Source organism: Palaemon carinicauda, chromosome 4 (genome assembly GCF_036898095.1).
Source record: "Palaemon carinicauda isolate YSFRI2023 chromosome 4, ASM3689809v2, whole genome shotgun sequence".
NCBI classification, from domain to species: domain Eukaryota; kingdom Metazoa; phylum Arthropoda; class Malacostraca; order Decapoda; family Palaemonidae; genus Palaemon; species Palaemon carinicauda.
In genome coordinates, this window is record NC_090728.1 from 32,186,273 (window position 1) to 32,210,426 (window position 24,154).

Consider the following 24,154-nt stretch of genomic DNA (forward strand, 5'->3'; position numbering starts at 1 on the left):
AGTATATATATATGTATGTGTGTACGTATGTGTGTGTTTATATATACATATGTGTGAGCGTCTTCGTGTGTAGGAATGCTTAAAGCATTTTATAGAATCGAAAAGATCTAGAGAGATGGTCTGTTAAAACTTATAACTTCTTAATTCGTCTTTATGATTTTCTTAAGTGATGATCATTTTCTATTTCTATCAAATAATTTTTTGTATCATTTTAAGAAGAATTTTAAGCATGGCTGTAGCTTTGCCGGGAGCACACTAGGGACTCTGTGGCGCCACAAAGCCACAGCATCATGTGGCGGGGATGTGGTCTCCCATAGGTTTCCATTGTTTTCAAAGCCACACCAAGCCTGTGGCGAGGATGAGCGACAAAGAGCCACAATCGCTTGCCACAGTCGCTAGTTTGCGCGCCAAAACTTGAAAACAATGGAAACCTATGGGAGACCACATCCCCGCCACACGATGCTGTGGCTTTGTGGCGCCACAGAGTCGCTAGTGTGCTACCGGCCTATGATATTCAAACTGCTTTTAGTTAGTCAAAGATATATGATTACCAAAGTCAAAATGGTTCCCAAAAGATTCTTTGGAAAGAAGCCTTAAATATTAATAGAATTTTCAACAGAGATTTCGTTGACTAGTACAGTAAGTGGACAATAAAATATCAAATATTTCGCGCTTGGGAAGAAGTAACTAAAATCAATTGTTTTGTTTTTTCATTGTCAATTTTTTTACCCCTGAGCGAAACTATCTAATTCTTTCAATACTTAAAAAAAAACTGAAGATATTGTTAACAAAATTAAGATGTGACTAGTTAATAATTATGTTGTTTAATATAAACAGTTGCCAGTGTACTTTGATAGCTAACGGTTCTTTAGTTTAGCTGTACTCAAATGTTCTGCAACCAAAATTATTCTCGAAATTATATCATTTTACATTCTATTAATTTATAGTAATATTGTTACTTCAGTTAAAGTCTTGTTATTCTTTACATCAATTCAATCACAGCAACTTCTTTGGCATCTAACATATCTCTCCGTACGAGAGAGATTTTTCATTCTACAACGTAATTTTACTCCTTTAGATTTGCGATGAGTAATGAAACCTTTGACAATATTAGTCTGCGTGAAATGACCCTTAGAAATAAGCTACAAGTAATTACTGGCAATCTTACGACCTTCAGTTCATCTCGACATGTTGCTAGTCATATCTAACTGAAGAGGCTGACATGACTCTCCGCTCAACAATAGGTACTTTAGAAGGTTTTAATTGATTCTGTAGCTCATTAAGAAAATAAAGAAACTGCTTAAGAGGGTAGTTAACCACCGCAAGCGAAGGGTAATGGAATTTTGATAAGAAGTATAATTGTCAGTTCCCGTGGTGAAGAGACTTGTAATGATAATGGTCAATGTAGTAGATGAGGGAAGAGAGATGCCAACAATAATGAGAAAGGTCTTCTGGCTCTCTTGTTAGCACAACAATTTGCCATCACCTAGATATATATATATATATATATATATATATATATATATATATATGTATGTATGTATATATATATATATATATGTATGTATATATATATATATGTGTGTGTGTGTGTGTGTGTGTATGAATGTGTGTGTGTCCATATCCATGAAGTTTTGAAGCAAATCATTGTAAACAACGGTCATTTATATTCCTTTATTCTAATACTAATTTTTTCAACATCAGGAATTTCTTACGTGACTGCATTCATGCAGTTTCATGCAAGCAAAAGGAACAAAAATAAGTTAACTAATTACTTTTTTAATTTTCTATTTATTTATTTATTCATTTATTTATTTATTTATTTATTTAGAGAGAGAGAGAGAGAGAGAGACTGTGAACGAACTAATCAGCGCATGAAGGTTCCGTCATTATAAGCCAATAGTCAACATCGTGAACCGGTGAAACCTAGGCTATCATTTAGACCCATCTTTTTCAAGGTGGCGGTCCGCCTATCACATTAATGTAATGGATGGGGCCATCACTGGCTATCATCGTCGCATGAGCACCCTCAACCCGGAAAAAAAAAAGAAAATAACGTGTTTAATCTAACGTGTTAAAGTGTCCCTTTCAGAGTTGTCAGTGGGGATACCTTAACGTGGAGAAAGGGTTTGTGTAATGCCATGATCAGCTAAGCTGTACTATAGTCCATTTCTTTTAGCGAGTTACATTTGCACCGACTCACAGCGGTGCCCTTTTAGCTCGGAAAAATTTCCTGATCGCTGATTGGTTGGACAAGATAATTCTAACCAATCAGCGACCAGGAAACTTTTCCGAGCTAAAAGGGCACCGTTGCGAGTCGGTGCAAATATGACTCGCTAAAAGAAATGGACTATAGTCAGCTCAACCCTTACTAGGTTGGTTTGTTGTGAGCGATCAGACGAAAATCTCTCAACAGTCACCAATCCCCAGTGACCAGCGTGGTGATGAAAACTGGTCAATCCCGAAACATGATTAGGGACATGTTCGAAGCCTTCGTCTTACCAAGGCCTATGGCACTAAAACCGCTGCATTTGCTGCAGCTGTGTTAAAATGCAGTTGTTTACTTGTGATCATTAATGATGATAAAAGTTTTTACGTTCTTGTTTGGACTTTTTCACCTTTTCGGTTCAATGCTTTTTATCATATTTTGTTCTTTTCTTGTTGACACTCACTCGGCAATATGTTGTAAATGTTATAATAATTTTAATTCTATCATCAAATGTTACAAATATCTGATGGGTTAATTATTCTCGGCAATGTCGAATAATCAACAAATTAAGAGAATTTTCCAGGCAATCAGTGGGAATTCCATATTTTAGCGGAGCAAAAATATGCTTCAGTTTCCATGACGTATAAAGATATTTCTCTTTATCATAAATGAACATAATTTCTTCATTAACATTAAATGCATCCTCAATCGGTATTTTCCTTTCCATTGAGATTCTTTTTCATTCAAACCGTAGATCTAATAAATGTATGCTCATAATAAGCCTGTACACACATATATGTGACAAAAAAATAATATATAAAAGGAATATGTTTGTCAGAATAGACGAGGTTGTTTTGTCTGTCTGTCTGTCTGTAAAGATTGCCTTGTCTAATGCGTTGGCAGCCCGTAAGCGAATATAATTGTAATTTACTTTAATTCGCTTTGAAAGAGGGAAGGTTGTTTTGATGTACGTTAGCAAGAAACACGATAGTGAGAGGTTTAAAGAACAGGAAAAGGATGAGCTGAATTATTCCATACGATTTATGACAGCCAAAAAAAAAAAAGAAAAAAAAACCATATTAAATCGCTAAAGAATACAATAGACGTCAAACACCAAGTGGAAGCAAATGACCGACTCGGTGGTCAAAGACTTAATGGGTAATGAACATTTCCCTCCATTAAAAAAAAAAAAAGGAAAAAAAGAAAAAGCGATAAAAAAAACACAGAAATCATAATTAGAAAGGTCAGTGATTCACGTTGTCTTGCATCCATCAGTCGATCAGTTGTGGGTGAGTTTAGCGGTTGCTGAGGTAAAGAACAGTAACCTATAAATCTAAAGGCTTTTCAGGGTCAGAAGGTTATACGCTTTTGATATAACGCCACCTATTCCTCAAGATTAAAGAGGAGTAAGCCATAAGTAAAAGATTTATATATATGTATATATATATATATATATATATATATATATATATATATATATATATATATATATATATAGTATGTGTAAGTGTACATTTATTTATCCTTTTTTATATTTTTAGATTTATATATATATATATATATATATATATATATATATATATATATATATATATATATATGAGTGTGTATATGTATATATACAAATATATTTATTTATATACATGTGTATATATATATATATATATATATATATATATATATATATATATTATATATATTCAGTACTTTTCAAATCAACTAAAATAAAATACTTTATAAAATACAATGAAAATCTAACTAAAATAAAAGAGGATATCAAGAGGTAACTGAAAAACGTGTTACATTCTTGAAAGTTTCATCAACATTAATGTTAGAATAACAATAATATGCAAATGAAAACAAATAACTTTAACAAAAATATGTGCTTTTGATTGACTAAAGATTATTTTTCTTTTTTCTTCCTAACAGGCTATGCTAGGCCTAGTCTTGGCAGCACCCCAAACCAAATCCAACGTCGGCTTCGACGCCGGTTCCCACTTCAGAAATGAGGAGAAAAGTAAGTTTAATCTCTTACACATTTAATTATATTTCTTATGCCAACTTTTCTTAAATATCTTAGTGTGATAACAATATGATGCAATATGGAGGTTGAAGTGAAAGAGAGATGGGGAGATAGAGACAGAGAAATTATTACTATTATTATTATTATTATTAGTAGTAGTAGTAGTAGTAATAGTAGTAGTAGTAGCTAAGCTACAATCCAATTTGGAAAAGCAAGATTCCATATGCCCAAGGGCTCCAGCAGGGAAAAATAGCCCATTGAGTAAAGGAAATAAGGAAATAAATGAATGATATGAGAAGTAATGACCAATTAAAATAATATATTTTAAAAATAGTAACAACATTACAACAAATATACCATATAAAAACTATAAAAAGGCTCATGTCAGCCTATTTAACATAAAAGCATTTGCTGCAAGTTTAAACTTTTGAAGTTCTACCGATTCAACATCTACCCGATTAGGAAGATCACTCAACAACTTGGCCACAGCTGGAATAAAACTTTAAGAATACTGTGTAGTATTGAGCCTCATGATGGAGAAGGCCTGACTATTAGAATTAACTGCATGCCTAGTGTTACGAATAGGATATAACTGTCCGGGAAGATCTGATTGTAAAGGATGATCAGAATTATGAAAAATCTTATGCAGCATGGTTAACGAACTAATAAATTATACGTTGGCACTGTACAATGACATCGATCTAGATTCTAGGTAATACAAATGCATTCCGTCAGAAGTAAAGATATCTAAGTATTACAACAATAACAACAATAAGTTGTTATTAGAGGAAAAAAGTTGTCATCTTTATCTGAGTTCTTAGAAAATATGTTGTTTTAGATACCCTTATATCAAACTTTAGATAAGACCCAATCCAAAAGTATATGATTTAGCAACAACACTATAAGAGTGAAGAATTGGAAGTTTTGTTGTTATAAAACTAGAGAATCATTAAGATATCGTTCATTTTCAGTTAAGATATTTTTTTTTACAATACTAGCATGCACATATTAAAAAAATGGGTCATTATTTCCTTTAAATATTCCTTCTATTCCTGATTCGAGTTTTCAGTACATATCCTGGTAAAGAAAATTATGATTACGACCGACTATTATGAGGTGAATCATCGTCTCCAAATTCGATGGAGGCAGATCAATTGAGAAGAGCTGCTGAAAATAAGAGCCGTACACAATGATAGAAAGATATCGATGGGCTTCAACAAAGAGGGGCAAAGTATGGCTGTCTTTGAAAAAATTAAAGAAGAAGCGAGAGTAGAACAGAAAGAAAGGGACGAAGGAGATCTTTAAGGATGATTATCAAGGTCGTCCGAGGTGAAGGCCCTGAACAGAGGAAAATACGTGTTGTTGGAGATTATCTATTGAAATAGTTCGTGCAAATCTGAAGTGAAAGCAGTTTTCTCAGACAGGAAAAAAAAACATCATACTGGAAAAAGTCAAGCAAGGAAAATGGTCAACAACAGCGGTAATGATAATGATAGTAATAGTATTGTACGGCATATGACCTGCAAAACAACATTGCTAGTCAAGGAAACGAAAATAGTGATAGTAATGAAAGTAACTCGACTAATGTAGGTTTCTATTTCTACTGATATTGATTAATTCTGGAAAATTTTCAGACAGGAAAAATCATAAGATAAAGAATAATTTATCTGCAGTATGTCTCAGCGATGATTAAGTCAATAGTGTAGGTCAATATCGAGATGCAATAATTGTTAAGATCGAAAACTCCAAGGAAGTAACCTCCAACATTTCACCTACAAAGACTATACTGTATTCTCCACTTTACTTACACCCGTTGCTTTCACAACTCCATCGTATTAACTATTCACATTTCAAAGACACATTAGCAACGATTTCCATCGATCCTCATTTTTTTATTTCTCTTTCAATTACTAATCAATTTAAACTATTCTGTAAATTCACACACTAAACAGAACCTTCTTAAATAAAAAAAACTTATTTGATAGAGTTTGAAAACTATTTGAATTCATATCTCTCATCTCGCCATTATCATTCACATTCGATTTGAAATATTTACGTGAATAAAATCATTCTTGTTTTAACACCTTTTCTACTGGAGCTCACTGTTCCAGCTTTGTTTGAATTTCACTTACCTGATGTTAGCATACATTTTAAGCTCTCTCCCAGTTACAAGTTATTTCAAATTCTTTCACCTGTATCTCAAGCTTTTCTTTCATATCACCAATCATTACGTATCGCCTGTAATTATTGTTCATATATTTATGACCCCATTTCTAATATCACAAATTAACAAAGACATCTTCTTTCTTTTCCTAGACTTTTCTCATCTTTCCATCTATCTCCCCTATATAATTATGAGTGTCTGGATATATATATATATATATATATATATATATATATATATATATATATATATATATGTGTGTGTGTGTGTGTGTGTGTGTGTGTGTGTGTATATATCTATATATGTATATATATATATATATATATATATATATATATATATATATATATATATATATAAACATACAATTTCTGTCACGCTGAACGGCAAACCAATATATGACCCAAACTAGCATGTTGTGGTTAGGAAAGGGTGAATGAAGTTGGAAGGGTTGAATCTGTGTGCGCGTGCGCATATCTAAATATTTAGTCGCGCTTTTTGACAGGTCGCGTACACTACTAAAGAATAAAGCAATAATACAGACATAGCACACTCTTGTTTTGAAATCACCTTCTGCCTATTATAACACAGGATTCTCTTCCAGCATTAAATATTCCGTTTAGATATCATCATAAACAATAATATAGCATATGGATTTTAAACTTCCATTGCCATGCTGCAGTTTTTCAAATTGCACATAAAGATGCACCTCACTACAATATAAACAATAGGTTTCACGACTGTAATTTTTTTCTTATATGTCACAGTTGCTATACTAATCAAATTGAACATTGTAATTTTGAGTGGCAACCGTGGAAGATTTCTTTCGTATTTTAAATATTTTGCTGGATTCCTTTCCTCTACGGTCAGTTTCATTACTGTAACGGTTTCATAAATTTTAGGGCTACTAACTTATATAAAAAAAGGTATATTTTAGACTGTTCTTGTACTAATCTAATTTTTCAATCCAGTGCTACACAAGACAACTAAACTTGTTCCTCTGAAATCTGTACAGTTTACTTTTTCTTATATTTCGCCTAGGTTTTTTAAATTAGTTGCCAAGCTCCTAGCCGGAGATTTAAATTTGTTGGTAATTCAAATGATAAAGGGTATTAAAACCAAGTGATTCAAACTGCTGTACCACACCTTTGATCTTTCATAAATACTATTATTTTTAAACACAAAAGTAGCTCCTCGTTCTGGAACTGTACTTTGACAAGACAAAATCGAATGTACTTGAACGAAAGTTGTCTGTCAACTATCAGATGATCAGTAACATAACATAATCTTTTTAAGACGACATTAAGTACTACCTGGAAACCAGAAATAATTCCTTTAAAAGTTTAAAGGTTAAAGGTCACTCGTAAATGACAGAGGCAAGGGTAGGGCACTATCATAGAGACCGACCATATATACATATGATTAGCGCCCAAGACCAAGACCTTGTAAAGACCCCTCTCCATCAACCTATGACCAGTGAAGTCCAGGCAATGGCTGCTGATGACTCACCAGGTAGACTTATGTGGTCCCTCAACCAACCAACCACCCCCCCCCCCCCCTTTCTTACATCCTTAGCTCACCAGAACGGTGAGGTGGCAGAAACTACTCTTATTATCATTATTGTTATCACTAGCTAAGCTTCAACCCTAGAAAAGAAGGATACTGCAAGACTCAGGGCTCCCATAGGGAAAAAAACTCGGTGAAGATAGGAACTACGGAGTTTGAGCTGTCTCGAACTCTCTTCTAACAGAGTGCAAGACAGTGATGTTCCAATAGGTTGCAGGGTAAATTGTGAGGAAATTCTTCTCACCAACTCTGAGGTCTAGAAATGTGTGCTTTGCTGTAGTCTTTAACTATATGATCAATTTGGTTATTTGAGGCTGACTTTCTCGGTTAAAACAAATTCAACAACAATGAAACGGCTTCTAAAGAGATTCTTGGGTTGAATGCTCTCTTACAGGATGAGTGTGGGTTTCACTGTCAACTACTTTAGTTCCCGTCAGCACAGAGCATTTGGATCTGACGATGTTTCTTCTTCTGTCCACTTTACACATCCAGGCTCCTCGTTGCTCACAACACAACACTATGATAGTGGGCACACTACCAGATGTATATGGTGCAAAGCGCTGTATACTGCAGAGAGTTCATTGTCTGTTATCTAACTTATCTCCGATGTCCTATTTTGCTTGTTTTCATCATAATCCTTATGAAACCAAGCTGTCAATATACACTTCTCTATACCTATCTTGAATTTTCCAGTTTACGTCACATTTTCTATTTCAGTGCAGAATTAGTTGGCATTTGTACATTCGCGCACATGTACATTCGCGCACATGTACACAGCTGTTGCTTGATTCATACGATATAAGGGTCCACATTTTGTATGTTTTGTTTCACGGTGTACTTGGTGATTACTAATTAACACAAATTTCTAATACAACCTTTGTAATTATGTCTTTCTACTAATACCTGACCTATAGAATGGGCTTATTCACGTTTAACCAATAAGAAGTTAACCTTACATGCCAGAATAAACTAATATTAACGGATCTCTAAATAAATTTCTTTCATCATATGTTTTCCAACCATTATTTTAAATTACCGAAGCGAATTTTCTCTATATTAATAGTAAAGAAGATAAGAAAAATTACCTGAGTACGAGCACGCAATAAGCAATAGCATCTTTATGAAGATTTTGAAAAATAAATGATAGTAATGATTCGGGGAATGATAGTATATGTCTTGGGAAAGAAGAATTAAAGAATGAGGCAAGCGATAAAGGCACATATATACGAATGAAAATTCTGTCAAAAGCGATAAGAGAATTTAATGATGGGGGTCAAAGGTAGTTTCGGGACTGCATGTTAATGAAAGAAGACTACAAACGTCTAATAAAACATAGGAAATAAAACTTGGCGAGAAATGGCGGATAGGAGAAAGGAAAAGGAACGCGTAATTGATGAAAGAATGAGTAGAAAAACAGAAGAAAGAAAAATATAGTAAAAGACAAATGGAGATGATTTTAAATGATTTAGATTAGAAAATGAAAAAATTATGAAAAGGAAATACTGATAAAGAAAAGAAGACGATAAATGCAGCATCAGAATGTGTAATTAATGAATATATGAAAGGGAAAAATCATACAGAAGGGTATGATAAAGTTATGATTGTTTAATCATTTAGATTCAAGTAAAATTTACAGATGAAAATTTGAAAAACTAACATATACAACAAAGAAGAAGACCAAAGAAAAATTATTTATTTCTTTTAAAATAAAATAGAAATAAGGTACATAAATAAAAAGGACATTTGCTGAAAATTAAAAAAGTAGAAAAGCGATCAATTATAAAAACTGCAATGACATTTTATTTCATAGTTAGGACAGAAACTTGGAGCAATGAAATGAAAGAAAGATTCAAAGGCAAAGATAGACGTAGATCAAGGCCAATTAGTAGTAGTAGTAGTAGTAGCTGTTATTGTTGTTGTTGTTGTAGTAGTAGTAGGTTCCAGGGTTGTAGCTTACCTAGTAATAATAATAATAATAATAATAATAATAATAATAATAATAATAATAATAATAATACAAAATCCGAACTCCTACTAGGCAACGCAGCGGAAATGCTTCAGTAAGTATACAGTATTTAGTATCCAACTTCTGCCTTATAAAAAGATGTTCGTACTCCATTTCAACGAATTTAAAATATAATTAACACATTTTCCGTATGGAAAACATATAAACGCAAAGCAAGTGATTTATGGTTTTATCCTACACTTAAAAATTGCCGTAAAAAAATAACGGTAAAAATCCTAGAATAAATGTTGACAAGCATTTACTGTTTTGAAACGGATATATTCACGTGAACGAGTGATATTACGGTCACCAACCAGTAAAACATAATAACAAAGTAAGGTAAAATTGCAGTTGCCTGTATTTTACTGAAATACGGCTGAAAAGTATATTTTTTACGGAGTTTCCGATTAAAATTACGCTTTTTTAACAGTTTAATTCATTAAGACATCGTAAAAAGAAACTAATTTTAGATAAGATCGGCTAAGAGAATAGTTAGTATTTTCTTGAAACTTCTTCAAAAGCAAAGGGTGATAGAAGCAAAGGACAACGATCGATGGCCCTTTCGAGATAAGTACTGCCTATCTTCTAAAGAGAGGTCAAGACAGCTGAAGGCCGGTCGAAGGTCAGTGAGAGGTAACACCAAATTAATGAACTCGATGAACAAGCTGTAAGTTTTATTAAATTACATATATATATATATATATATATATATATATATATATATATATATATTATATATATATATATATATATATATATATATATATATTATATATATATATATATATATATATATATATATATATAGAAGAAAATAAACATAATATCGTGTTCAAATAGAAACAAATTTCTACCTCATACTTGCGATCGAACCCCAGCCCCTTCCCTGGCCTTTTATTTGAAGGGGCTAGGGTTCGATCCCAAGCAGAGGTAGAAATTTATATATATATATATATATATATATATATATATATATATATATATATATATATATATGTGTGTGTGTGTGTGTGTGTGTGTGTGTGTTTGTGTTTGTATGAATGTATGAGTATGTATGTATATATATATACATATACAGTTTATATATATATATATATATATATATATATATATATATATATATATATAAAACTGGCAAGACCCCATACACGAATTGAGAGTCTGAGGCCTTTTTCCTGCAGTGGATTAGAAACAGCTGTCATTTGTTGTTGTTGTTGTTGTTGTTGTTGATATAATACATATATGCAGTATATGATACACATGTGTGCGCAGATGGATAATCAAATGAAATGAAAGACAAGGAATACATTTTTTAAAAGGAATTACAAAATATGGAAGCCATCAGATTATTAAGTAGGTTTCAACGACCTTAAGTCATGCAATTGAATACTTGTTTTTTTTTCCAAGATATTTCGAGACTCGCCGTTGAGTCATCCAATGGAACCGAGTGTATGGTGAGACAGTAAAAAATGATAGAAGACTGGCAATTAAGTGATTATAAAGGCAAATGGTTGCCTTTTATCTGTCAGACATATTGCCTACGATGTGAGAACAAGCGCCTTGAGACCTCCCGAGTCACCTAGCCGTGTAAACACAGATAACACTCTATGTAAACACGTATGTCTGGTAAAGCAAACATAAAAAACCACATGCTTGTAAGAACGCGAAGAATAGAGGTTAATGAATGTTGAATACCTTGACCATCTTGGCAAATATCATAATGCAAAATAAACTATCAAATGTCTTGGATGTGATTGGAGGGAACCGTTAAAAACATCCTCCTCGAAGGCTGCAAGTTAATCGACAGAGGAAGATCAAGATGCGAACGAAGATTGCAAAAACGACGTTACACGTCCACGATTACTTGTCAAAGCACTTTACGATCATTGTTCTTATCACAATAAGGAGGCGAGATAAAGAAATTGTCCACCATTTTTTTAGCAAGGCTAAGATTTATCTTAAGGGAACAGTTTATCTTTCAAGCAGGGTTGTATGAACCCATGACAGGACCCTGAGGCTTCGACCGTCTTAGGGTCCTTCGACATCCCACAACGGGCTCGCCAGGCACATTTCACGCTGTATTTTTGTTCAATTAATTACAATGATATTACAAGTGAAGTAAATACCCATTAGTTTTCATACTTAACACTAAAATTTAAAAGTTGCTATAGGCCCTTGCTCTTGGCGGGCTACTAGGCATGCCCCTGCTTTCATGGTATCATGGTAGCGAGCTGAAGTGAGGCAAAAGGAGTACTGTAGTCAGTGAAGGATGTTTCAACAAAAGCCAGCAGTATCCTGTATCAGATGATATTATTATCATTATTATTATTATTATTATTATTATTATTATTATTATTATTATTATTATTACTTACTAAGCTACAGTCCTAGTAAAATGCTATAAGCCCAAGGGTCAAACAAGGAAAAATTAGCCCAGTGAGGAAACGAAATAAAGAAATAAGTAAACTACAAGAGAAGTAATGAACAATTAGAATGAAATATTTTAAGGACAGCAACAACATTAAAATAAATCTTTCATATATAAACTATACAAAGAGACTTATGTCAGCCTGTTCAACATAAAAAATTTGCAGCAAGTTTAAAACCGATAGTTAAATCTTTACTATCAAGAATATCTAATTAAAAACAAAGTAAATTGGTAAAAGTTAGCAATGCATTCCTCTCTACCTGATTCGAAAACCTATCATATAAATAAAAGAAAAAATGGCAATTTAATCAGTCACTATTAACACTTTCTTCTCCTTCTACAGCTCCCGAAGGCAAAACGCTAGGCGAGTACGGCTTCCGGACGCCCGATGGATGTATGCACGTAGTGAAGTACGAAGCCGACCAGCAAGGAGGATACCGGGTCTTGGGCTCCAGTAAGAGAGATTGTGCCATTAAAGGTGAGATCTCTTTAGAGATTGTTTGAAAGATTGTTTCCTTCTCATCAGAAGGGCTGAAATATACATGTCATTTTCCATGGCATACAATCGAAAGATGTTCATCAAACATTTCATGTATATATATATATATATATATATATATATATATATATATATATATATATATATATATAATGTGTGTGATATATATTTATATATATAATGTGTGTGTCTGTCTGTCTGTTTATATGTACCTGCATATATATATATATATATATATATATATATATATATATATGTGTGTGTGTGTGTGTATATATATATATACATATTTATATATATTCCTGTACAGTATACCGTGTATATATATATATATATATATATATATATATATATATATATATACACATATATATTATATATATATATATATATATATATATATATTATATATACACACAGTATACTGTACAGGAATATATATAAATATGTATACACACGCACACACACACACACACACATATATATATATATATATATATATATATATATTATATATATATACACAGTATATTGTACAGGAATATATATAAATATGTATACGCACACACAAATATATATATATATATATATAATATATATATGTGTGTGTGTGTGTGTGTGTGCAGGTACATATAAACAAACAGACACACACACATTATATATATATATATATATATATATATATATATATATATATATATATATATGCAGGTACATATAATCAGACAGACACACACACACATTATATATATAAATATAAATACATATATATATATATATATATATATATATATATAATATATATATATATATATATATATATATATGTATATATATAGGTGTGTGTGTGTACTTATTTCTCATTTCTCTCATTTTCATTTACAGCACATAATCGTGGTCCATTTCCGACGACAACAAAACGACCGACCACAACGATAACCACCACAACCACGCCCCGCACTACAACCACTCCTAGAACTACAACTACCCCTAGAACTACCACTACTCCCAGAACTACCACTACTCCTAGAACTACCACTACCCCTAGAACTACGACCACAACTACTACACCAAAGCCTCGTAATCCATTGTCCGTCAGTCCGCTGCCACAAGTTAACAACGCTATTGGAGGTAACGACTAAAAGAAGTAGTTATTACGTCACTGGAAACTCTCCTACAACTTCAGACCTTCCTGGTAGATTAATTCGGTTTTGAACACAGCAATGAAAGTAATCGAAGCAAAATAATCTTGATAGGAGCAATTTTGCTGAGGTCTAGTCAACATCATTATTCCAAAAGCCATTTACCTTATGTAATAAAGAGATGTCTGGATATATATACATATGGTGTAAATATATATATATATATATATATATATATATATATATATATATATATATATATATATATATATATATATATATATATAAAATAAGCCATATATATTAGCCTGGCCGGACAGATACTATAGTCTTTGAGTGATTTCGCCTCGGGCTCTGATCCCTAGGTTGTTAAGAGAATCCAGACTTTAATGTGTTGATATATATGGCTTATTTGAAATATGAAAAACACGTTTGAATGTGCAAAATTTATCATAAATATATATATATGCATATATATAAATATATATATATATATATATATATATATATATATATATATATATATATATATATATATATATGTATATATATATACAGTATATACACACACAAACACACACACACACACACATATATATATATATATATATATATATATATATATATATATGTGTGTGTGTGTGTGTGTATGTGTATATATATACATACATATTTCTTCCCTGTCAGGCTTAGGGGTGAGAGAGCAATCACACTTTCATGAGAGTGGGTAACCCGAGACGTACACTCGGAAACCACACTATCCCACAAATTGCCAAGCCAATGGATTGTAGTTAGAAAAGGGGAGGGGGTGGGAAGGATTGAATCTCTGTTTTTGTGCATAACTATCTAAATATTTAGACGTCATTTTTGCTGGTTCGGGTACACTATAGTCAATTTCTTTCAGCGATGCAGATTTGCACCGACCCGCAGCGGGGCCTTTTTAGCTCGGAAAAGTTTCCTGATCGCTGATTGGTTGGACGAGATAATTCTAACCAGTCAGCGATCAGGAAACTTTTCCGAGCTAAAAGGGCACCGCTGCGAGTCGGTGCAAATCTGCCTCGATAAAATAAATGGACTATAGTGTCAGGATAAAACTAAATGTATTCTAAAAATGAGATCAATACCTATCAAATGTAATCAAAGAGCGTCTGAAGCTTCCTTCAAATGAGGTTAGGAAAAGGGAGAATATCATTAGCATCCTCCGTGGGTAAGATAAAGCTGTTGAAGGCCATCGTTGGGAAATATCTAAGAATAAATTGAATAGAAACTCTGCTGTAAATGTCATCGTTTGTTAAAGATAGACAGCAGAAAAACCAGAATTAAAAGATTAATTTGATTGAAAGCTTTTTACTGGCAGAGACACTTGCAGTAGCTGCATCTTCTATTATAAAAACTGGGTTTTATTTTTTGGTTTGCTCCTATGCGAAGAGAAACACATTCGCTAAGATTGGTTATAAATGTGTCAGTTAACACAGAATTCATTTGCGAATCTTGGATGTTACATAACATTAACATGGTTAAACTGACTTTATTTTACCACCTGTTATTGAAAACCGAAGTAATATGTCTTCCGGAGGTAGTATCTTCTGTGATTTTTAATCCTTATATGTTATCACAAATATTTCTAATCATTTAAGTGATATTAGAACACCTGATTTTGCATTAGTATTAATCCTCATATATTATTACAAAGATCCCTAATCTGTTATGTGTAGTATATGCTATGATTATGTACCGGTCCCCTATAGGAGACTAAACATACGTGATCTTGCATTATCAATCCTTACATGTTATTATAGCGATCCCTAATCATTTGCATGAGATTTGACCATCTTTCAAATCTGCCTTGAAGGGCATTAATCCCGCCTCTTACGCTTTCTTCATTGCTCACGATAAGCCGAGGAATCACAAGGTCGCCAACTCAGCCAGCCGAGCACAGCCGCCAACGAGCCCGAACCCCTTTACTCCTACGGGTATAAGACAGAGACCCACGGGCACACAGAGTCGGGATTGCCTGACGGCTCCAAGAAGGGAGAGTACTACTGGGACAGTCCTGACGGATGGAGAATCATCGTCACCTACGAGTAAGTGAAGGAACTCTCTCTCTCTCTCTCTCTCTCTCTCTCTCTCTCTCTCTCTCTCTCTCTCTCTCTCTCTCTCTCTCTCTCTCTTTACAAGCTGAAGCTGCCTATTTATAATATTTACTAACTAATTATTATGCTATACTGAAAATAAATAAAAAATCTATTTGGAATCTTACAATACTTTACTTAATAAAAACATTCTCTCTCTCTCTCTCTCTCTCTCTCTCTCTCTCTCTCTCTCTCTCTCTCTCTCTCTCTCTCTCTCTCTACAAACTGAAGCTGCTCTTTCATAAGATTTACCAGATAATTATTATTCTATACTGAAAATAAATAACAAAGTTATTTAATTTTTTACAAGACTACTTAATAAAATCCTTTCTCTCTCTCTCTCTCTCTCTCTCTCTCTCTCTCTCTCTCTCTCTCTCTCTCTCTATTTATAAAATTTACCTGCTAATTATTATTGTATACTTAAAATGTAAAAAAAAATATCAGGACTTTACATATTAACAACAGATTTCACTAACGTCCGTGATAATTCAGTGTTCACAAATATGGAGTCCTTAGTATTGATTTGTGTCTACAGTATATGTTAAAGAAATACAATGCTGTTGTATTAGAAAACTTTATGTTATTTCCTTCAGATTTAGCTGTTGGGAGCACATATTTTTGAGATTTTTAGTTTTTACTGTATAGCCCTTATTCGTATTTAACCAATAAGCTTTTTCCTTAATTATGGAAGCCTCTTGATGAAGATTTTCGTAAGTACGTGAGAAATTTACTGAAGTTTTGTAATAGCGAAATAAAAGATTTTATATCTCTTCTGTGTTTTTGCATGCAAGAAGATAATCTTTTCCCTTTCTAGCTTAGTAGATTTATTTATCTAGCCAGAAGGTCTTTTAAATGCAAATCAGAATAATTTGTGATTAGATTTCCTCAATTAAACAAGCTTCCGGATTTCCTTGAGCAAAGGACCCACAGATGGGCCTTGGTTTAGCATTACCGAAATTCGACTTCGTTGGCGGCTTTGCTCAATTGCTGGTATGTTGCATCCTCACTGAGATCTTTGATCCTTGCAACTGCTTCGGGACATCAGATGAAATCATTTGTTTTATACAATTTATTTCAGAAGCAGGTCTTCTGAAAACTATTTAACTTTTATAAGGACATCTTCGCTTTTTGTGTTTTCAAATTGAATTCCCTGTTATTCTTTATTCATAACAAACTATATAGGCATCAATGACCTACAATGTCAGGATGCCAGAAAACTCCAAATAAATCAGTCAATCAGTCCGACTTCTTAGTACATTTTGAATCAATTAATTTCATCACACCTTTAATATATCTTTATCTGAGCAGCAACAATTTAGGTAAATTCGTTGTTTTACATTTTTTCAGAACTATAACTTACGTATTCGTCGTATTACACTGGTTGTCATCAGTGTCAGTGGCAATGATAGTTGTAACCCCAAGTAGTTTACAATTAATCAATCAATTGCTGAGCGTATTTCGTCTTTACCTGGCCAAAGGCCCTTGAATTCATTCCTCGCTTTCTGATTTATACTTTTTTTTTCTTTATATACAAATTTTCAAACATATCAATGTTCTGTACCTAGCCAATAAAACTAGACTTCTTTAGTTGCTATACGTTTGTGTGATTCTTATATTTTTTTACCATGAGGTTTACATTTTCCAATTACACTGTTTAAAAAACGTAATTTTCCAATTACCTTACAGCTCGTTATCTTTCTTCGTCATTGAGCTCATAAATCACTTTCCATCTGCTATTTTTCTTTTTAATTTCAATTACTTTGTAACCCTTTAAATTTATTCACAACTGGCATCTTTCTTCTTCCATTAGTAGATCGAATTTGAATTTATGAATTGCTTCTTACGTGACATCTCATTTCATTTATCTCGAAAATTAAATTACATGTTATCAGGTGCTTTGTACCTCGCCTATTTTCTCGTAACCCAATAATGAAATTATTGGCGTTCTCTGATTTTAACATTCTCTCCTTATTTTGAAGCAATGGATGTTGAAAAGACTTTTTATCCTATATTACTAGATCAAGATTTAATTAGGATCCATTTCACTTCTTGGTCAAGAAACTGGCATTAGGATGCTCTGTTCTTGAAAATAAGTCCCAGTTGCTATGTATCCTCAGTGAAATAACTGTGAAAGATTATGTCATCAAAAAATACGAGTAAGGTCAAGGCAAAAGTTTATTCGATCTTATACGCCATCTATTGCTGAGAAAAACAATCTCCTGCTATCAAAAGTGATGCATGAATAGATGATTTCATCTTCATCGGGAATTTTTCAACGATAGCCACCCAAGTAAAGAAGGCCTTGGGTCACCACGCAATACAAGACAGACGATGATTTCTTGGTCTAACAGCCTTACTTTGCCCTATAGCTACAGCAGCACCTACCAATCATAAGATATCACGAAGGACAAAAGAAAATAAGGAACGTGGGGGGAAATGTGATTGTTTATAATACCTGACATGGCGCTAGCCATCTCCGAGGAGCCGCTGTCAGGCCTGTCGGCTTAGCTTATTTACGCCTCTTTAACCAGAAATTGTCGGAGATTTTGCGCGATAGCAAAGTTATCATCATTGCATTCTCACATACATGTATACGTATCACTTACACATCTACATAGGGTTATCTACATGCCTACGTAACTATAGGTATGGCTTGATTACAATGTGTATTTGAGCTGTAATGAACCTTAAATCATGACAGCTTGCGTGTATATATATATATATATATATATATATATATATATATATATATATATATAGATATATATATATATAGAGAGAGAGAGAGAGAGAGAGAGAGAGAGAGAGAGAGAGAGAGAGAGAGAGAGAGAGAGAGAGTTTGCGTGCTTTCATCAAATGCCATAGCACATAAGGCATCAAATATTTTGCAAAACCCCTTTCTAGAGCCTTGTACTCTTTCTTGTCATCTGAGACAGAGTCTTTAAAGAAAATCTAAAAGTTTCTACTTTGCTGCTCCTTTCCTTCTGAATTTTTGCCGACAAAGTATTCAGAACACGTTCCTGTTCGCAAATTGGCTTGGGACATCAGAAACCCGACAATGTAACTCAAGTCACTTGATAAAGTCATAGGAAGGCGAAACAGCTAACATGACGCACCAAATTAAGTTTTTGAAAATCTACGTATTTTTCATCAACGACTGACCCCTGACAATGTATGAATATCTGAGTAGAATAGATAGTAATATCTTAATTCACCTGTAACGTTGTTTATGAAATTAACGATCTTGCACTCTTTCACGTAAAGTGAAAATTAAGAACTTGTATACTGCTGCCATCGACATTTACAGAAAAAAATAGTAATGTTTTATGTTCTGGGCAATATATTGCATAACATAGAGGATTTTCATTAATTTAATTCCCGGTTCCTTGTCATATATATATATATATATATATATATATATATATATATATATATATATATATATATATATATACATACATACATACATACATATATACACACACACACACACATATATATATATATATATATATATATATATATATATATATAAGCTATCACTCATTTTAAACTCAGGAAGCCCCCATCAAAAAAATTTTACGGAAAAAATATGTTTCATATGTATTTTTTCAAATATAAATACCAAATCACCATTTTAAGTGTTATACTCATATCGCAAGGACAGAGAGAGAGAGAGAGAGAGAGAGAGAGAGAGAGAGAGAGAGAGAGAGAGAGAGAGAGATCTGCCAATAAGATCGTAAAGAAAGTTGTTTAATTTTTGTCTGAATTTCCCTATTAAAGAGTTTATATCTATCTTTCTAACTTCCTTTTTATCCTCAGGGCTAACAAAAATGGCTTCTACCCCCGAGTGAGGCGCATCCGCCTCACACCCACTACTCCAAAGCCTACTGGTGGTTCAGATAACGGAAACCCTATCGCCAAGGAACTGGGTCCTGACACTGCTGAAGAGATCGCTGTCCCCGTAGGAGGTTGCCCTTACTACTTCTACTACAATACTAGGTACTGTATTCAGGTTCTCTTTAGAAAAATACTTTTTGGGCTATTCTGTTAACTAATTTCACAGTGGCATGCTGTTTTTGACGTGTGTCATATCCTTTGAAAATATCTTCCCCAAGATTTAAACTAATTTTGAAGTTTTCCATCTGATATTTACAAGGGTACTATAATGGAAATATAGTTATATTCGATACTTAATAAAAACTTTCTGCTTCTCGTATTTTTGCTCGTAATTCCATGACAAACGGATGAAAACGTAAAGAAATAGTCCTATAGAATATTCACCCTCTTTAAACCATTTATTCTTCAGAATTAACTATCACTGGGAACACTGTCACGAGAACTCCAACCGAACAGGAGAATTCGGTCACCTAGCCTCCGACGGATATTCCCACAAGACATCATATTACGCCGACAGCACAGGTTTCCATCCTAGAGTGAGCAAGACGCCTCTTACGGCCAGACAAGCTGAGATGGTCGCCGAATACACGAATGGGGCCTTCATCATTCCTAAGGTGAGCCTTCTATTCTGATTATTCTTCTCGCAGTGGCTTAGTTAAGGTAGGACGAGGTGCTTTTTTAAGATACTTCCGGGACTCAAAGAGAGGGGGCCTCCGAGAGAGGAGGGCCTCCAAAAGAGGGGGGCATCCAAGAGAGGGGACTCAAAGAGAGGGGGCATCAATAATTGGGGGGCTCCAAGAGAGGGGGCCTCAAAAAGAGGGGCATCAATGATTAGGGGCCTCAAATGGAGGGGGCCTCCAAGAGGGGGGTGCCTCCAAGATAGGGAACCTCCAAGAGAGGGGTCTTCAATATGTGAGGCATCAAAGATTGGGGTCCTCCAAGAGGGGGGCCTCAAAGGGAAGGAGGCCCTCGTTGAGAGGGGGTTTCTAAGAGAGGGGTCCCCAAAGAGAAGGGGCCCTCTAAGAAAAAAAGACACCTGAGAGGGCATCAATGATTGGGGGGCTCCAAGAGAGGGGGCCTCAAAAAGAGGGGCATCAAGGATTAGGGGCCTCAAAGGGAGGGGGTCTTCTTAGAGAGGGGGCCTCCAAGAGGGGGGTGCCTCCAAGATAGGGAACCTCCAAGAGAGGGGTTTTCAACATGTGAGGCATCAAAGATTGGGATCCTTCAAGAAGGGGGCCTCAAAGGGAAGGAGGCCTTCGTTGAGAGGGGGCTTCCAAGAGAGGCGTCCCCCAAGAGAAGGGGCCCTCTAAGAAAAAAAGACACCCGAGAGGGGGGACCTCCAAATTAGGGTCAGTATGTAAGTATACAGCATTTTAAATTTAAAGAATCTATAAAATCAACCTCAAGACGATCTTGAAAAGTATAAAAGTGACTGATTTTTTTTTCTATAGTGCCCCCTCCCCTCCAGCTAATCGAGGTTTGCTCATCTCTCACAAAGGTAAGGCTGAGGGGTCCTCTTTACTAACTCAGCCCCCAGGCCCCTAAATCTCTAGCTACGTCACTGTCTCTTCGGGTTATTCGTTGAAATTTATTGACGCATTTGCAATGCGTGATAGAGAACATATGTTACAATTAATAATTCCTTAAAATAAAAGAAAATTTGCGGCTATTGAAAGTAAAAGTTACTATCCACAAATAAATCCAAATTCCTTTGTTGTTGCTAAGTGCATGTCAATATCATTTTACTCACAGGTCTTGTCACATGTTATCTACACTACAAAAAAAAAAAAAATCTACATTATGTCAGTGATTTCATATTCATATTTTTTAAACCAAAGTGTTTCCTTATTGACTATTTTTACTTTTCTATTTCAGCCCGACGAAGAACGAACTGACACCGAGAGAAGGATCCAAGACTGGCTCAGGGAAAACAGAGATCGCGTTGATAACCCTTTGCGGTGAATGGCTGCGTAATCAAAAGATTTCTTTTTTCTTTTTTCTTATCTTCAACGTATATGAGCAACTTTTCAAATGACGGTTTCGTGGACCAAGCTTCTTTTAACAGGAATATAGCAAAAGTGATAAGTACGAAGGAAGGAAATCTCAACGTGACTTTTAATTATGAATGGACAATTTTTCAAGAGAAAATACTTTCTTTTTTCTTTTGCAGGAAACATGCCAAGATAAAATGAGTTATGTGAGTAATGATGCAATTTTAGTTTGAAAAAGAAAATAACAAAACCTGTCTCAATTTGGTCTTTATTCCAAATTCTTGGTCCGTTATGGGCCTTTCTTGAATTAATGAATTTGGAATAAAGAGTAATATTTGAGACTATTGTAATTAGGACACTTAACAGTCCGTTAATCTGTACATATAAGTACTTGTGAAAAAAAAATTAAAGAAAAAGTGAATTAACACTCGCAATTATTTCCATAGTGTTAGGCACTCATGAGAAAATCGAAGTAGATTGCAAAAAACGTCCAATGTTTTCGTGAATTTAATGTATAAAATTCTATCTACAGATTTTAATTAAGATAAGCTGCATTTACGGAGGTTTTCGGAATTTTTATTGCGTGAATTAACGTTGATCAATGCCTTTTGTTGTGAGCGTTTTAGTCTTTTATACCGAGGGCTATAAAAACTGCCTTTATCCATCAGAAAATGCTTTAGGAAAAAGTCCTAAACCTAAAATTTAAGTCTTCCTTTCAAAAACAGATAAGCCGAAACTACTACTCTTATATATTTCATACTGTATTAAGATCGAAACTTCTTCAAAAATAAACAAACTGAAAGGATTTTAGGCTCTATTTCAAAGAAGGGTAATGTGGTATATCACATAAGCATGATCAACTATAAAACAATATGATCATTTCTAAGAAATGTGGAATTCAAACAAGTTTACTAATTACCGATTTTAACTTGCAATATTTCCACGATTTAAGTTGACATCAATGCGGCATTTTTTGGTATCCAAGATTTGGTAAACTGACTGAGTGAGAAGTATGGGTCTCTCTATCAAATTTCGACTCCAAAGGCCTAGTACCACATATCTCCGAGTACCTGTTTATTTAAAGCACTAATCTGAAATCTCCTAAATAAGAAAATATCTTATTTCAAATGACTTTCTCTAATAAACATTTAAATATGGATCAGCAAAAACAAAATTTTCTCGTCCGAAATGTATATTTGGCTTACTTTATGAAAAGATCATATTTTTTTACTGTAATTTTTTTCTAATCTGATTCCTCCTAACGGAAATGATTGTTATTCTTATTTAATTATTATCAATATCATGAATAACTATTAAGATACGCGTACATGTATATGAATGCATACATAACCAAATCAATGCGTCATGTGAGTAAATTTAAATTATATTGTATAAATATATATATATATATATATATATATATATATATATATATATATATATATATACTGTATGCATGTATATATATATATATATATATATATATATATATATATATATATATATATGTATATATATACATATATATGTATATATATATATACTGTATATATATATATATATATATGTGTGTGTGTATATATATATATATATATATATATATATATATATATATACATATATATATATATATATATATATATATATATATATATATATATATATATATATAGTATATGTGTTATCTGTTTATGCACATATATATGCATATACATTAACGAAAGGTGCATACATGTATATACACATATTAATATATATACATATATGTGTGCCTACTGTATAAGTAAGAAGTATACACTTCATGAAATACATTATTTCTATTCTGCTGATTTTCTTTCTTGAAAGGTCATTGCCTCTTCTCACACTTCGGTACTTCCAAAGTTTTAGCAACGAAATATTTGCCACTTGATTTAGCTTTTAAGTAAGTAAATCACACAAAAGAGCTCCAAAGGTATCACCTTAAGATTTATATTACGGTTCACGAATACAGAAGAAAAATATGATGTTGTTGAAGGTGAATATCATCTAAAAGCAATCTTGAATGAAACTTACTGGTACTATATATATTAAACCCTGTGTTTTCACCATTATTAAC

At 33.4% G+C, this 24,154-nt stretch overlaps 1 protein-coding gene across 1 annotated transcript in view; it reads left to right on the forward strand.

Moving 5' to 3' along the window:
- Positions 1-23,413, forward strand: part of LOC137639021 (uncharacterized) — a 178,461-nt gene extending 155,048 nt beyond the window's left edge. Inside the window, exons 2-8 of the mRNA XM_068371340.1 lie at positions 4,139-4,226; positions 12,739-12,873; positions 13,780-14,025; positions 15,934-16,120; positions 19,991-20,170; positions 20,478-20,682; positions 21,944-23,413. Of these exons, the coding sequence (XP_068227441.1) occupies positions 4,139-4,226; positions 12,739-12,873; positions 13,780-14,025; positions 15,934-16,120; positions 19,991-20,170; positions 20,478-20,682; positions 21,944-22,030 (1,128 nt within the window). The 3' untranslated portion in view covers positions 22,031-23,413. The remainder of the gene's footprint in view (positions 1-4,138; positions 4,227-12,738; positions 12,874-13,779; positions 14,026-15,933; positions 16,121-19,990; positions 20,171-20,477; positions 20,683-21,943) is intronic.
- Positions 23,414-24,154: the final 741 nt, after the last annotated feature.